The 16592-nt window shown below is 24.2% G+C and overlaps 1 protein-coding gene across 1 annotated transcript in view; it reads right to left on the bottom strand.

Annotated features, from left to right (window-relative positions):
- Positions 1-10978: 10978 nt before the first annotated feature.
- Positions 10979-16592, bottom strand: part of LOC145849987 (splicing factor 45-like) — a 42613-nt gene continuing 36999 nt past the window's right edge. Inside the window, exons 6-12 of the mRNA XM_082955115.1 lie at positions 16333-16401; positions 15864-15921; positions 15301-15394; positions 13145-13327; positions 12384-12476; positions 11766-11866; positions 10979-11414 (exon numbers count right to left, since the gene is read on the bottom strand). Of these exons, the coding sequence (XP_082811241.1) occupies positions 11333-11414; positions 11766-11866; positions 12384-12476; positions 13145-13327; positions 15301-15394; positions 15864-15921; positions 16333-16401 (680 nt within the window). The 3' untranslated portion in view covers positions 10979-11332. The remainder of the gene's footprint in view (positions 11415-11765; positions 11867-12383; positions 12477-13144; positions 13328-15300; positions 15395-15863; positions 15922-16332; positions 16402-16592) is intronic.

The following is a 16592-nucleotide window of genomic DNA, read 5'->3' as shown; positions in this document are numbered from 1 at the left end:
TTATCTGAATATTTGATTAATTTATTATTTAAGTTGTAAATAAAAAAGTTTTATCAACATAATGATAATAAGAAATAAACTTTGTTATTTATCTAATTATCAATTTTACCTAACGTTTAATAATTTAGTGTCTAGATATTTTGAGATTTTTAAAGTTAATTGTTTTAGAAGTATGTTTATTAAAATGAAAATTTTTTTTTTACTCAAAATTTGTTTATTTAAATAAAAATAAAGTGTTTTTAAATAAAAATTTACACTATTTAAAAATTTGAACAAGACAAGTATTTGTCGTAAATAGCGTATAAATACTTAATGTATTATAAACATATTTAAACTTTAAAAAAAAAACGTAAAAATTGTTTTAACATTATTAATCAGAGTTGCCACACACTCAGAAAATTCAGGGAAACTCAGGGAATTTTGATTCTTTTTTTAACTCAGGAAAATTCAGGGCAGTTTTGGTATTTTCTAAAAATTTCAGGGAAATTTTAAGATTTTTTAGAAATTCTCAGGGAAAAATTTTCTAGATCTACAATGAGATTTAGTTATTCCAGTTTCAATGTTTTGTTCAAAGAAGTTAATTTTATTTATTTTAAGTTGTTTAGAATTTTTTTAGCTTTGCGGCTAGTTCTTCAACATTCTTAGTATTAGCATTGTAATTTTTAATAAGTAATAAAATTTTTGAGGATTTGAAAAAAACTCAGGGAAGTTTAAGGTCATTCAGGGAAAATTATTGTCACACAGGGAAGATTTTTTAACTCAAAGAGCGGAAACCCTGATTAATTTTCAGTCTGGGTTAAAACAAAAAGTGTTTTCTAAATGGAAAACAAACTGTTTTAACAGGTCAAATTTTGAATAAAGACTTTTTTAGTAGAAAATAATGTTGTTTTGAAAGAAATCTGGTTTGATTTAAAATATTTGTCTTACATAATCTGTATAAAAGAGTGCATTAAAGAGGTTTGCTATAAAACCTTTAGTTATAAACAAACATCGCTAAAAGTCCTGGAATTTTTAAACAGTCTTACATTCTAAATGATAATTTATATTTGATAGAGCACTCTATCTATGTAACAATTCATTTTGATCTGACACAAATAATCTGTCATATAGATAACAAGGTTTTACCATCGTAAAAAAGGATTATTTAAAAAATCACTTAGAGTAGCTTTACAGTATCTTTTCAATGTTATTATACTATTAAAAACAGTTTTTAACCTTGAACTTGATTTTAAATTAAAAACAGACCCATAAACGTGTACTTTCAAAAACCTCGTAGAAACTGGGAAAACCTGGAAGAAATATACAAAAACTTTTGGCAACCCTGAAATAGTTAAATGTTTTTCTAAATTTTCAAATTTTATTGATGATAAATATTTTTTAATCTATAGTTCATCAAGTATATAAAGAACAAATAGTAAATTTATGATGAAAACTTGTTACCACTCAGGGTTATTATATACTGATATACTGTGTGTTTTGAAAAAAAATTGACCACTGCTTAAAAGTATATATTTTAACTTGTATACAATCTATAGTCTGTGAATACATGGTCAAACTTGTGAATTTATTTTAGCTGCATTTTTACGTTTTGTGTAATATATACAAATTTAAAAATTAAATCTTGAAGTAAATACAGGCAAATTTTATAATCGACAGGCCAGATTTACCAGAAAAAGTCTTTCATTTATTAAAAACTTATACTATAATGAACAAAAAAATCTCTATAAGTGTTATTTGATAAAATGGTCGTTTGATTATAACTACTGTGTAATAAACAAACAACTTTAACAATTATTTTCAAACATTAATTAATATATAGTTATTCTTCAAATTAGATATAAAATATTTTTTAATTTGTTGTAATGTAAAGAATTTATTTAACTAATAATGTTAAGGCAAAATAAATATTTTATTCAAAACATTAGTTTAAAAAAACTAGATTTTGTTAGTTGTGCACAAGTTGTTTTTATTTTAGAAGTACATGGAAAGAAGTTTCTGTATCTATTTATTTTTAAAAAGCGCAACATATTAGTTAAAGGGTTTATGGAAATAAATCTTAATTTAAAATAGAAAAGTTGATTCTTCTTACATACTTAGCTCATAGAAAAATTATAATGAACTGTAGAAGTTTACTAAAATACATTGTTGTAATGGCTATTTCATAAATTCGTTAGTGCAAAAGGAAGTGTTTATAATTTTTAATAATATATACAACTACTATCTGTATAATAAAGATAAGTACATAAAGACCCTTAATAAGGACTTTTAATGCTTATGATAGCGTTGCCAAAAACCTGGAATTTTGAACCAAAATTTCATTGAGTTTGGAATTTTAGACTATATTTACATATAAAGTTACAAAATTTCGGTTAGATACGAAAAGTTTACCTAAAAAATTTTATGATTAAGATTTTAGAATAACTTTAATTAAAAAACATACTTACAGTATCTTTTCAATGTTATTTTACTTTTTAAGACGTTTCTTACCTAAAGTTTAATTTTATACAATAATTGAGCCAATTTTTTTCAACTGAAAGAAATTCAAAAGCTTGGAAAAATTTACAAAAAACTTTTGACAACCGTGTTATAAACTACTAATATTTTATATAACTTCCCTATAAAGTACAAGTTTAGTACTGTAAATTAGAAAATTACCAGAAGAACTTAATAATTTTAATTTGAAATTGCTCTTAAAGTTATTAAAGTGATTGAAATTGGTAACAAATGTTTAAGTAAACACTAAAATTACTAGTTGTCTGACCAGAGGTCGGCAGCTTTATGTAATAGGCTAATTTTTACAGGGGCAAACTTTGCAAAATAAAAAGTTTTCCGTTGGCTGAGGTACTTTAACCAAGTTTTAAATATTAGTATAAACTATTACAAACAAAAAAGTTTATAAAGCAGCAAAAAAGCAATCACTTATTACAAAATAAAATCTTGTTAGTAGTTTCTTTACTACAATAGTTTTCTGTTTAAAAATAACTTTTCAGCCAAAAAGTACCTAGCTGGCTGCAGATTTTTGCTTTTAATAATATTTTTTTGCTAAGTATAAACATGTAAAACATTAACAAAAGTTTTATGTTGTGTCAATAAATAAAAGTAAATAAATAAAATTTCTTAGTTTCTCAAATAAAGTTATTTGAAAAAAAAGAATTAACTCAGTTTGTTCTATAATTGTAAGAAGAAGTACCATTTTTTTGCCTTACTAAGTTATTTATCTATTAATATTTTGAATAAAATAATAATTAGAACGGAAGCTTTTACTATCTATTAAGTTTGTTACAACTGTAGGATATTACAAAGAAATAAAAATGATAGGTAACTTTTACTGAGTTATTGTAGAAAAGTTGCTAGTTTGTTTTAAGGGTTTTAGTTAACCATAATTTTTTTTTTGTATAAATATTTTTGTATAAAAAGAAAATTTGTTACAAAAAACAAAATCGTGTTAATTTCAAAAATTTGATAGTTTAATAATTTTAAGTTCATGACAACATAAATATGAACTCACTTGCTTAATTTTAATTAATTAAAGCTTATAATAATTTCTTAATGCTTGAAAACTAATTCTAACCATAAAAATATCAGATTTTATCAGCACTATCAGAAAAATATTAAGTTTAAGTCTATAAAGGTATATTTTTATTTAAATTTTCTTGCAAATATTCAAGTAAGAAGTGCCAATTTTTTTTTCAGTTAGACTAATGTTGCTACTAAATAGATGTTTATTTAAATTAATAGTTAGTGTTTTTATATTTAAGCTTTACTTAATTGTTTATTTACATTATTTTTTTTGCGTATAAACATTTCTTTATGTACAGTATTTTATGACTTTATGACAGATCTAAGCTCTTCTTAAAACTAATTTAGTGTAAGTAAACACAATGTAAAATATTGTTACTCCTTTAAACTTTCTTTTTATATTTAAGATAAACTTTTCAAAGCAATAGTTTATACTGAAAAAGAAATCATAGTGTACCGAAGTTACATTTGTCTGATAAACTTGTAAACAGTCTAATATCTAGTCTATAAGCGGGTTCTAATTAGATTATTACAGTGGTCATGACATGTTTGCTTCTGCTGTGTTATATTAGTTAGGGCTGTCAAAGTAGATACTGTACACTACATACTATATTATTAAAAAAAAATTCGAGGGATGCTTTTCAAGCAATATGTTTCAATTTTTCTTAAAAAATATAATACTTTTTTAGATACATACAAGTTTTAATGTTTTTAACAAACTACTTATCAACTATTATTTTTTGCTCATGTTTAAAACCATTTAAAAGGTTCGCTACGTTCAATTTTAAAACTTATTTGTAAACTTTTTAAATTTCTTTTTAGCTATAAGTTTCTTCAGTTAATAATATTCAAATTAGTTTAACTTTTCTTTTCTATTCTATTATGAGACTAACTTTAAATGTTTTGCATTTAAAACTATTCAAAACTGAAAACTGCAGTATTTAATGTTTTCTTTTAATTCGTTAGATGTTTTAAAAATAAAATAGTGACTTAAATTAAGTATAAAAAAATAATAATAGCTTTAGTACTGAAAAAATTTAGTCATAATACCAGCTACCAGAACCTTACTACCAGAAAACTTTAAAACCTACCAGAAAAACTTAAGAGTTATCAGCTTGTACAAAAAAAAGCTGAAACACTTTATTTAGACTACTTTTTAAAATTAAATTCAATGTGTGATTTATTATCGAACTATAAAAAACTTAAGGCAATAAAAATACGAAAACAAAACTTTTTTGCAAGCTTACAGAAGCCATAGAAATTAAGGATTTTGGAAATATTTTTTGTTTCGAAAGTTTGGCTCGATGTTTCAAAGCTATTTTTTCAATTTAAAATCTCAGATAAATTAGTAGAACAATTAAGCTTTGAAAATTTAATACTAAAGCGACTTTTTTTTTTCGTTTTTTACATTGATGGACAATAACCTAATTAACACAATATAAAAATCTATAGACTTCTAATTATTATTAACGCTACAACAGTTAGTTAATAATTTTTTATAATTTATAAGTTTTTATACTCAATAGCTTTAATTTTGAAATTTTTCTAACTTCTTTGTAATTAGCTCGTATTGCCATGATGTTAGAATGAAAACTATAAGTTCTAAACTTGTTACTAAACATTTGACAAAGTTTGATTAAATTACAACTAAAAAGTGATAGATACCAGGTAGTGTTGTCTGATTAACAAAACTTAAAAAAAACTACAGATATTTTCTTTAATGCTTAGGTGTCAGCTTAGTAAATGATCCCTTTACACTTTTGTTGAACAATAAACCATTTTTTTAAGCAATGTGAAAACACAAAAAAAAAAAAAACTTTGATAATGTTATTAAATTTATTTTAGTCTAAATTAAAGTAGTTTTTTTTAACGGCGTTAGCTTATCAGATACAAAAAAGATGAGAAACAAATACAGAGCGGTGAAATAAATCTTCACCTATAAATAAAACATAGGTGAACGTTAATGTTTTTTAGAAGTTAATTATAGTTTTTGTAAGTGGGAGATGATAATACACATAGTTTATAACAACTTTCAAGTAGGAGAAAAAAGAGTAAGTTGCAAAATTTTAAACAATTATACTACAAATGACAAGTTTTAATATGTATGTATCTAATACTGGGCTTTCGAAGATATGAATATTAGGAACTGGAATTTATTTATAAAACAGCTTATTTATTTTTAGCCTTAAATATATGAAATGGTCTTATTTATGAGCTTCATAGAAATCTAAATAAGATAGTTTTACTGAAGTTAAGTTTGAACTTAAGTATAAACTGTAATTTTGAGATGAAAAAATTAAATTTATTTTATTACAGTTTGAAAAATTTTAAATAAACAAATTTTGATCACGAATTCTTTATTTCACAGTGATTAAAAGGTTTAAGTTTTGATTCTAAAAACTACTACCGAGTTTACTCAGAAATTTCTTAACTCCAATTTTAAAACCAAGATGCAAATATCAATACAACCTTTCTTATGATAATTTTATAACATCTTAATTTATAAGTACTCTTAGTTAGCAAAGTCAGCCTAGCCTTACGAGGTTATAGAACCAATTTTAGTAAATTGTTTTCGAGTTCTTTGCTTCAAACATTGAGTTTGAAAATAGTTGAGTTTAATAATAATACAATAAGACTAAAAGATATGGGAGCTATTTTGTTTTGTATTAGCAAAGAAGGACAACAAGTACTGAGTTCGCATCCGCACTTTACCGAACAGTCTGGAAACTTTAAAACTTTTCCAAAAAATTGAATTTTTTTGACAAATATTTTGTTTTTAAAGTATATTTTTTGCTAAGTTAAAGCAAAAAAGATTTTTTTAATAATTGACAAAAGTAGTCTTACTTAACCTTTTTTTATTATTAGGTCTTATTTAAAAAATATACAATAGCTTTAAGATAATCATCTTTACTTAAAATTTCTCTGACACAAAACATGCTATGTTTTGTTATTTCAGGAAGTTCTTGAGATTTAAACTAATTGTTTCAGAAAAATTAAAAGCTAATGGTTTACTTTTTAGTTTTACAAACTAAGTTTTTAGAAAGAAAATAAATATGTTTAAATTTTAAAGTGTTCTTGTAAAACTAGTCAACTTGTAAAAACAGTGCAGGCTTTGAAATTACTCTAAAAACATAACTGATTTTCAAGAACTATACTAGGAGAAATTCGGTTATTAAGAACTTAAGACTTGTTTGGCTAACTATAAAAGAAAACTTTTATAACTTTTATAAAAGAAAAAAATTTAAAATACTACTGCATGTTGAAAATATATTTAAAAACTTTCAATGTATAAAAGAACACTTGCATAAAAGTATTTTAGTTGAAAAACAGTAAACTTATACATAAAAAAGGTATAGATTACACACATCAAAAGTATTACTAAAATTTTTATATTTGTCTTCACTTGTTTTATGTCATAAAAAAGAAAGAAGAATTTACTTCAATCTTAATTTTCAGTTTCAATATATTATACTAACATTTTTAGGAATATAACACCTGTTCTGCATAAAATGTAAAGAAAAAGACGCTTTTAGTTTAAGATTGCTAATTCACGGTATTAAACGGAGCTTATAAAGATGATATTGACTTAAATGTGTAAAAGCTTACTTAATTTGTAGTTTTGTTATAGAATTCAACTGAAATTCATATTACTTGCTATTCATATTTACAATAATATTGATAAATTTGAATTTTCAGTAAAATCTGCTAATATACAATTTTTAACAAATTCCTAGTTCAACTGGAAACTAATATCCAAAGTCTTATAAACTAATAAAATTTCTAATTTATGTTGTAAGTTTTTATCTGAAAAAGGGCATTATTTTTTTAAACATAGTAAAACAGTAACTAATACAAATTGAATAAATCTAAAGATTTTTTTGGTTTAAACAGTTTTAAATCAGTATGGGCTACATGAAAGCTTAATTGATTGGTTTGATAACTTTTTAAATAATAGATCACAAAGAGTACTCATCAATAATACGCTTTCTGACTCTTTAACAATCTACAGTGGAGTACCACAAGGTGGTGTTGTTGGTCCCCTTCTCTTTTAATTTATATTAATGATATTTGTTCAAACATTGATATTAAAAGTGAGTTAAGCTTATTTGCAGATGATGCCAAAATCTTTAGTCAGTCAAATACTTCATTACAACTATCTTTAGATAATATTTACATATGGTTAAAAACAAGAAAACTAAACTTAAATCCTAGCAAATGTAAAACTCTAACCATTAACAAAAAAGAATCTTCTCCAACTGACCTCTTAATCAATAACACCAAGTTACCAGAAATTAAAGTTTTTAAAGATTTAGGAATTTATATTTCCAAAGATTTGAAATGGAATGAACATATCAACTATTTATATAAGATTGCAAAAAATACATGTTATCAAATATTAAAAAGTTTTAAAACTAATTCTGCTTCAATTCTGACAAAACTATTTAAAACATACGTTCGCCCTAAACTTGAGTTTAGTACCCAAATTTGGTCACCCCATTTAAAAAAGGATATTAACAAAATTGAATCTGTGCAAAGGAGTTTTACCCGTCATATTTGTAGTCGTTGCAACATATCTTACACGTCATATAATGATAGAATGATAAAATTTGGCTTGAAATCACTGGAATATAGAAGATGGGAATTTGATTTATTAACTCTTTACAAAATTATCAATGGCAAATATAAAAGTTTTTTTAACCAGTTTTTTAATTTTTCCAAAAATAAACATCAACTAAGAGGAAATAATTTGAAAATAAAATGTAAACATGATTTTCAAAACAGTCAGTGGTAAGGCGCATTTTTTCACAGAGCAAAAGCTATGTGGAACAGACTACCTCAGGATATAGTATCTTGTGAGAGGGTAGAACAATTTCGTTTAAAGCTAAAAAGATTTGATTTAAGTACGATAAATACCAGTAAAATTCACTAATTTTCCACTGTAAACAAAAGAAAAAATATTCGTTTCCCTACGCCTCCCCACTACAAACTATTAGTTTACTTATATATTTTGTAGTTAAGAATTTTGTTTTATAAGCCATGATTTTAGACAAACTTCTTTACTGTGTGTACTAAGTAATATATAAATTTGAATTTTTTGAATTGAATTTTCAATTCAGTTCATTTGTTTATCATATTGTGTTTAACTGTGTGTTTTCATTTAAATTATGTTTGTATATATATATATATATAATTTATCTTAAAGTTTTTAATATAAGTTTATTTTCTTTTTCTCTTTTTGTGTGTCCTGTTTAAGTGGCTCAGGTTTTGATGCCTGAGTCCAACATTGCACAATAAACAATATAATAATAATAAAACTGATGAATTTTAAAAATTTCAACCTTTTGTTTAAACTTTTCTAAAAAACAAGTAATTTTGTTTTAAAGTATTAATGCAATTCACTGTTTATCTTACGAAACAATTTATTTTAAAATTTTTTTGCTTATAGAATTATTAACAATTGTTATTTAAGATCATTTTCATGATCTTAAATATCAATCATTTTCATGATGTACAAAAGTAAAGTTTCTTAACTTACTTATAATAATCCTAAAAAAATAAGTTTTTATTATAGCTCACAAAAAGGTATGTTAAAGTAAAAATATCTTTAACTTAACCAAAATTTTAACTATTTTACACAGTTAACAAGTAGATTTAAAAACATTTCAACGTGTTTTATTAAGTTTCACGGCCATTACAAAAAGTATTTACTAACAAAATTTCAAGATATAAATACGTGTAAAACTCATTAGTAAAATTTTATAAAAGTAAACAAGCTTCAATAAAAAAAGTAAGAACAGCATATAATTTCAGCCATATTTATGTCGACTTTAAAAATCGTCATTGTAAACTTCAATCATTTACAAAGTTACTTTTCAATTATAACAATACCAGTTATTATTCTTATTGATACTTGCTCAGTTAGATTAGTTTTATCTTGTTACTGTTAGATACAAAATAGAAAACTTGTACAAATGATTAAAAATTGTTCAAACAAAACTGGGTAGTGACAGAGCTAATAACAACTTATAGTTGCACACAAGAAATAATATGTAATTTTTTAGTAGTTAATTAAAATTAGTTTATTGTACTCTTGGTTACCTATGCTTAACATACAACAATTTTTTTAAAAGATGAAACTTATAACAAGAAAACAAAATTCTCTAGTCAAATAAAACAAGAGGTTTTTATTTTATATACACCACTAAATTTTATAGTTTGTAAAGAAACATGTAGTGTATGTTTTAAAACTACCCTTAAACACGCCTAAAAATACGCTTTTTTTAATTTAAGTATTCATGCATCCCATACAGACCACTGCTCTCGAATTATCTTACCAATGTAATGATAATTAGGAGCTAAAAAGATTAAAGTAAATTCAGTGATCTACCAGATCCATAACACTAGGATCCAGATATTATTTCTTTATTAGGGTCCGGTAGATCACTAGTGTACATCCAAAAATCTCCAGATTTTATATATTTTAGCAAACTTTTTTTTCAAATACAGGAAAAATGCTTAAAACTAAATTTCACTTTCTAGTCGAGGTTTTCTTCAAAAATCCCTATAGTAAACCTATGTACTAAAACCTAAAAATCCTATGCACTTTTTTGATATCAAAAACTTTAAGAGTAAAACTCGCCTCATTTTAATTTAAAAATAAACTTATTTTTTTCGTAGAAATATAAAACAAAAAATAAGCTACTATACTTAAAGCCTGAATAGCTTTTGTTCTATTAGGATTTTATTTGGCTTAAAAACTCAAAAAATTTATTTGGATAATATTAAGCTTTAATATTTAAATTGATGTACAAATCACCAACCTTTTTTCAAGTTTAACGCGACCAGGTTCTAATGCAGGTTGTTACTTATAAAATAAGGCTGAATTATACTTAAGACTTATTTAGGTATAACTAACAATGGTTTAATTTTCGTTTTCCAGTTAACCAACTGTAAGCACCTAATTTATTTTGTTAATTCGACTTAGTAAAATTAGTTATTTGTAGCGTGAATAATAATTACCTTTTTTTCTGGCACAGAAACTAAATAGATCCTTTAAAAGACTAATAACTAGTTTGTAGTTATAAAACTTTACAATCAAGATTTAAAGACAACTGTCGATGAAATTTCAACTTTTTATAAACAAATTTTTAAAGAAGCTGTTGTACATTTTACAAACTCTAATTAAATATAATATATATATATATAAATAAAAGTGTTGTAATGCTGCTGAAAAAACGAAGCTTCTTCCACTCAAGCTTTTTAAATGGTGTATTACAAGTGATAAAAGCTTTGAATTTAGAATTTATGCATTGAAGTTTATTGTGTAGCAATAGAAAGTAAAATATTAATTATTAAAATATTTGAATAAAAACTCTTTTATTTTACAACATTTATTTATTTAGGTAAAAATTTACAAAACCAAGTTTTTAAAATAGGTTAAAATTTTGAACCTTTTAAAACAAAATAAACAAGTAAAAATATTTTTTAAAAGCTTTAATTCAACTAAAAAATACACAATTTAGCAACCAAAAACTTTATAACATGAACTTAAATGTTTAGAAAAGTTGTTCATACAATTGTAGAGAATAAGAGTTCTTTAGAAAGTAAAATAAATACTGCTGTATAATTAATAATACATATATTATTAACCGGGGCTTTAAATTTAACTTTAAGCTTTAATTAAATTTAAATTTTACGTCCACTGAGTTGAAGTTAAAATATCATTATCTAAAAGCTACACATTTAATTTCCTTAAAAACCTTATTTTACATTCGATTTCTATCTATATCAAACCATGTATGGTAACTTTTACTTAAATATTTTCTCCTAACTGGAAACTTTTGAACTTGTCCTCATCGTAATAATTGGCCTTCACTTTTCTACCTCCGAAAAATCTGAATTATAGTTGTTGTTTACATTTAATCATGTACATAATTTAATCTGAGAAAGGCAAAAGGAATACAACGATACGTTATTAACCAAAAACTAGTTATGCATTACTAAGGACAAGAAAAAAATTGAACAAGATTTAGTACTGTTTTTGTTTAGTTCAAACAGCGTACAAGTATCAGATTCAAAACACATGATGTTATGATTTAAGTTAAATTCCATTCAAATTTATCACAGCAGACCAGTACTCTTTTAAATTCAATAAATACTTAAACAAATTAACTATTATTTTTATACAAACCTCCAATTAAGATTAATAAATAATAAGATAAGTTAACAAATATTTTTACACAAACCTTCCATTCAAATCAATCATAGCTCTGACTGCTGATGGTACTCTTTCAAATTCAATAAATATTCTGATTGCTTCTTCATCGGGAACTTGAATACCTCGCATCTGTGATAAGATTTTATTTAATTGAAAGTTTATTTACGAATACTTTAGTTATTTTTTTGATTATAATACCTCCTCATTTAGAGCCCTTATTTTCAAAACTATAATTTACTTAGTTATTACTAAATTAGTAACTTGACTGTTATATTTTCTTATGATTTCCACTGTATAGTTTAGTTTTTGCTCACTGTTTTAACGATTTTCTAAATTATCAATTAACTTTCAATGACTTATAAATATATTTTGTCAAAACTTTAAAGTTTACTTTAAGCACTGAGGAAGTCTTCAAGCAAACTTAGTTTACCGAATAAACTTTTTAGAAAATAAATAGTTCATTTGTTCTCCTTTTACAAAGTATAGACCTTTAATTGTTGCTTCAACAATGAAACGGATAATAATACTAACCATTACATATAATGATGAAAAACAAAACTCATACATCAATCACTTTACTACAGCTCCATATTTTCCACATTCATCAATACAATATAATAATAAATTCTTACACAAATATAATTACCTCATAAATCAAACATTTCACTACAGCTCCATATTTTCCACATTCTTCAGCTGTTTCTTGCTGAAGTTCATCATCTACCTCGCCTTTGCCCACCTGAAAAAATGATTTATGTATTTTTCACAAGTGTTTTAATAATCTTTAAAAATAAAGAAATTTCAACAAATTGTTTTAATACCTTATGAAATAAAAAACTGTTTAGCAATTTTAGTTACAAAAAAGGATTAATACAGCATTTTACAGAAGAAAGAGATTTAAATTCTAATAAAACTTTATGTATAAACAATATATAACAACTCGACTCATTAAGATGGTTGATCAATAATTGGTATTTTATATAAAAATGATTGTTTTAAGTAAACATATAACAAAATAAAATAGACCGACCATGTATACCAAGTACACAATCTTAGTTGGTTCAGCTAAAATATCTAATAATGAATTTAATAACCAAACAAGTATACCAAGTTCCTTAAGCGAACAATTTTGGTTTGGATCAGCCAATTTAAAAACAACAATATAAAAACTCGTCATATTTCTCAGCAAACTGATTAAGTAGGTTCAGCCGATAATTTACTTCTAATAATAAAAACATACCAAACATATTCCTAAAACAAAAAATTTCAGTAGGTTGAGCCAATGTAAAAACTTTTTCAATAAATAATAGCTTATACTAAAAGTAAATAACCAACCATATTTCTCAAACAAACAACTTTAGTGGGTTCAGCTAATAATTTATATATAAACAAAAAATGTAAACTAACCATATTCCTCAAACACACAACTTTAGTAGGTTCAGCCAAGGGATCGTTCTGCAAGCTGGCAGGAGGTGGCATGGCGTTGAAACTAGGTGGAGGCATATCAGGTTTCACGAATTGTTGCTGGTTCCTCGCTTCCTGCTCGTTGGATGATATTATCTTACCACCGCGCTTCGATGTTTTCTCAACCTGGGGGATTTTTTTATTAGATAATATTACAAAAAGTAAAATTTAAATACATAATAAGATATATAATCATATTGAAAAAGCCGTTTATCACTTGAAGATGTTTTAAATAAACAAAAATACTCATGAAACAAAAACGTTTTTTGTTAATTTTTTCAAAGACAGTACAGTAGACTACCGCTTAAGTACGCAAATTGAACCCGACCATAAAGTGCGTACTTAGCACGGGTAGTGCGTACTTTTTGACGACATAGTATAATATGAAATTTAGTTGTTTGTTTTCTTTCTCACAACTAGCCACCAAATAATTAAGCCAAATTAACAAGTCTTTTTATTTTAAACAAAACATTTAATAACATTTGTTACGAATTCTAATCTGCAAAATTTTTTAACAGATTTTAAAATGATTTATTTTTTCTATAAAAAAAGTTTCTACATAATTAATACATACATTTAATATAGAAAGTCAAAGTCAGTCAATGAATAGACCTAGTTTTGATTTTATAGCTGAGATTTTTATTAAAGATTTAAATTAGAAAATGTAATACATTTATCATAATTTTCCATTAGCTAAAAAGTGTTTGATTTTTTTTATTTGAAATAAAAACGTTTCAGGACTGTTTTTGTAAGAAAGTTTATATCGGTAGAAACATTTATAGTATAAGTGCACAATGATAAGATGCTCATTAATTTTTTTCTTAACTTAGTTTTTTGTTGTTGTTTCGTTTTATATGTTTTTTTTTTGACTTTATAAAATTTGTAACTAGTTTTATATTATGTCACATTAAAATTAGCCTTTTTTTTTGCAGATATTCTGAAAGTTTTTGAAAAAAAAAAAATTAGAGTTTTTTTTTTGTCTTTCTGGATAAGTGCGTACTTAAGGCGGGGTGCGTACCAAAAAAAGTGCGTACTTAAGCGGTAGTCTACTGTAGTAACAAAATTGTATTTTTTACAATAATTTTGTTGTTACTATATATTTTATACTATTACGATTACATAGCTTTCTTATTGTTATATAACTATGTTCTAACTTTTAAGAATTTTTAACTTATAAAACTGTTAATTAGACTTAAATGTAAATACTGCTCAAAATGTTTATTGGGTAAGAATGTCAAGTTAAAAAGGTTACATGTGCTGTTAATTAAGAGCACTTAGGTTAAAATAAAAATTAGACCAAAAGCCCAAACTTGATTAAATCTTTATATTTTTAGTCTGCTTTCTATTAAATCCTTGATAGAACAAAATAATGGTGGCATATAAGGTCAAACAAGAAAGTCCATTGGCTTTTTAATCGTTTAACTTTTTAGTTTTCAAATTGTATATATTAAAATATATCATCTCATTTTGATGTTTTCTTTTTAAGTAATTAGTTTTGCAAGTTTTAAAACAGTATTTTGTGCTTATGATTTTCTTTTAATTTTAAAAAGTGTCAAGATTTTGTCAATTAGATCAGGTAACTTTACCTCCCAACATTAGAACTTCTGTACCAAAGGGAGAAAAATCTTTCTATTTGATATTAGGTATAGTAAGATAACGATTAAAAATTAAAGCATGACCCATTCTAGTGTTATTTTCATCGAAAATATTATTATTAACATAATATTACGTACATTAAACTAACAATTAAAGCATGTAACATTCCTGTATTATATTTTACCAACATAAATAAACACATAAATAGCAAATTACTTACAATCAAATCCAAACAAATAAACACATAAATAAATAATTAGTTACAATCAAAGCCAAAATAATGAGCTAAATAAAAAAAACTAACAATTAGTGCATGACTTGTACCAATATATTCATTTAGAGATTAAATTTAATTAACAATTAGTGCACTTAGCATTCGTGTATCATTTTTACTAAATTTGAAAAAAAATAAAATACTAATAAAAAAATAACAATAAAACATTTGATATTTCAGTAATTTTTTTTACTGATATATTTCAAAATAAAACAATTAAAAAACTAACAATAAGTGCATGACTCATTCCAGTATTATCTTTTCCCAATCCTTTACCCTCTTTGAACCCATACTTTGACATAATTTTGTGAGCTACAGATCCCCTGAAAACATGTAAGTTTATTTTATAAATATAAACAAAAATTAATAATTTATTTTTTTATAATAGATTTTATTGTAACATACTTTGTTAAAATCCAGTAGAGCTACTGTAAAACTACAGACATATTTTATAAATGTAGGCTTAATAAACAGTTTTACAATTAACTTTTTCTTTAAAGAACAGTTTTTTTTTTTTTGTTAAGACTCTAAACAAATTTTTAATAGTTTAGTTATTATATTATTTTTAACAAACTTGAGATCTTTTGCAAATTGATTATTGTAAATTGAACTACTTTTATTTTCTAATAATTTTTGACTAAATCTAAATATCTTATAAATATCTAAATGAATTGATATGAATTATTAATGATTATTTTCAATTTATTTTAAAAATATTTCAATCAATTTTAATACATATTTCCAAACTATAGATCTTAACAATTTAAAAGATTTTATTTATTTTTTACTTACTTAAGATCTTTAGCAAATTGAAATCCTCCCTTGCCCATCACTGGTGCAGGTGTTGCAGCTAAAAAACAGATTAAATAAATATGTAGTAATATTTTGAAATTAAATGTTAATGTAACTTAATTTTGAAAAAAAAATGAGTGCTGTAAAAAAAATCATATCATGCAATTTTGGAAATTATTACTTTATATAGTCAAATTTCGTCACTTTATTAAAAACAGAATTGTAATTTATTTGTTTAAATTAATAACATATGCAAACTGAATGCAAGTAAATTAGAAACAAGCAAGCTATTGTATTTCAAGTACATGAAACAATTTTTTCTAGTAAAATGTAAAAATGAATAAAAAGTAAGAAATTTTCCTAATAACTTAATATGCAAATATACAAAAAAATACAGGTAATTTGGTTAGGTTTTAAACTATTTATATAATAGATAAATAATAATAATTTATATAATAGATAGACAAACGTTGCGATAGTAGCTTGCTGTCAGATTCCATCAATACGCTTGGTGGCGCAATTGCAGCTTTGGTGGCCGCTGTAAGTAAAATTAATTAAATATAAAAACAATAAAATTAATAAAACTATATATTTATTAATTGAAAATCAAAACGCTAGGTGGTGCTATTGCAGCTTTGGTGGCCGCTGTAAATAAATTTAATTAAAAAAAAAACTTTAAGATAAATAATGCTAATCTTTACTTTTTTACATTAAATATCAAACATCAAA

Source organism: Thalia democratica, chromosome 2 (genome assembly GCF_965202585.1).
Source record: "Thalia democratica chromosome 2, ktThaDemo2.hap1.1, whole genome shotgun sequence".
Lineage (NCBI taxonomy): Eukaryota > Metazoa > Chordata > Thaliacea > Salpida > Salpidae > Thalia > Thalia democratica.
Note: the sequence above shows the minus strand (reverse complement) of the source record. Positions and strands in the feature narration are given on the sequence as shown.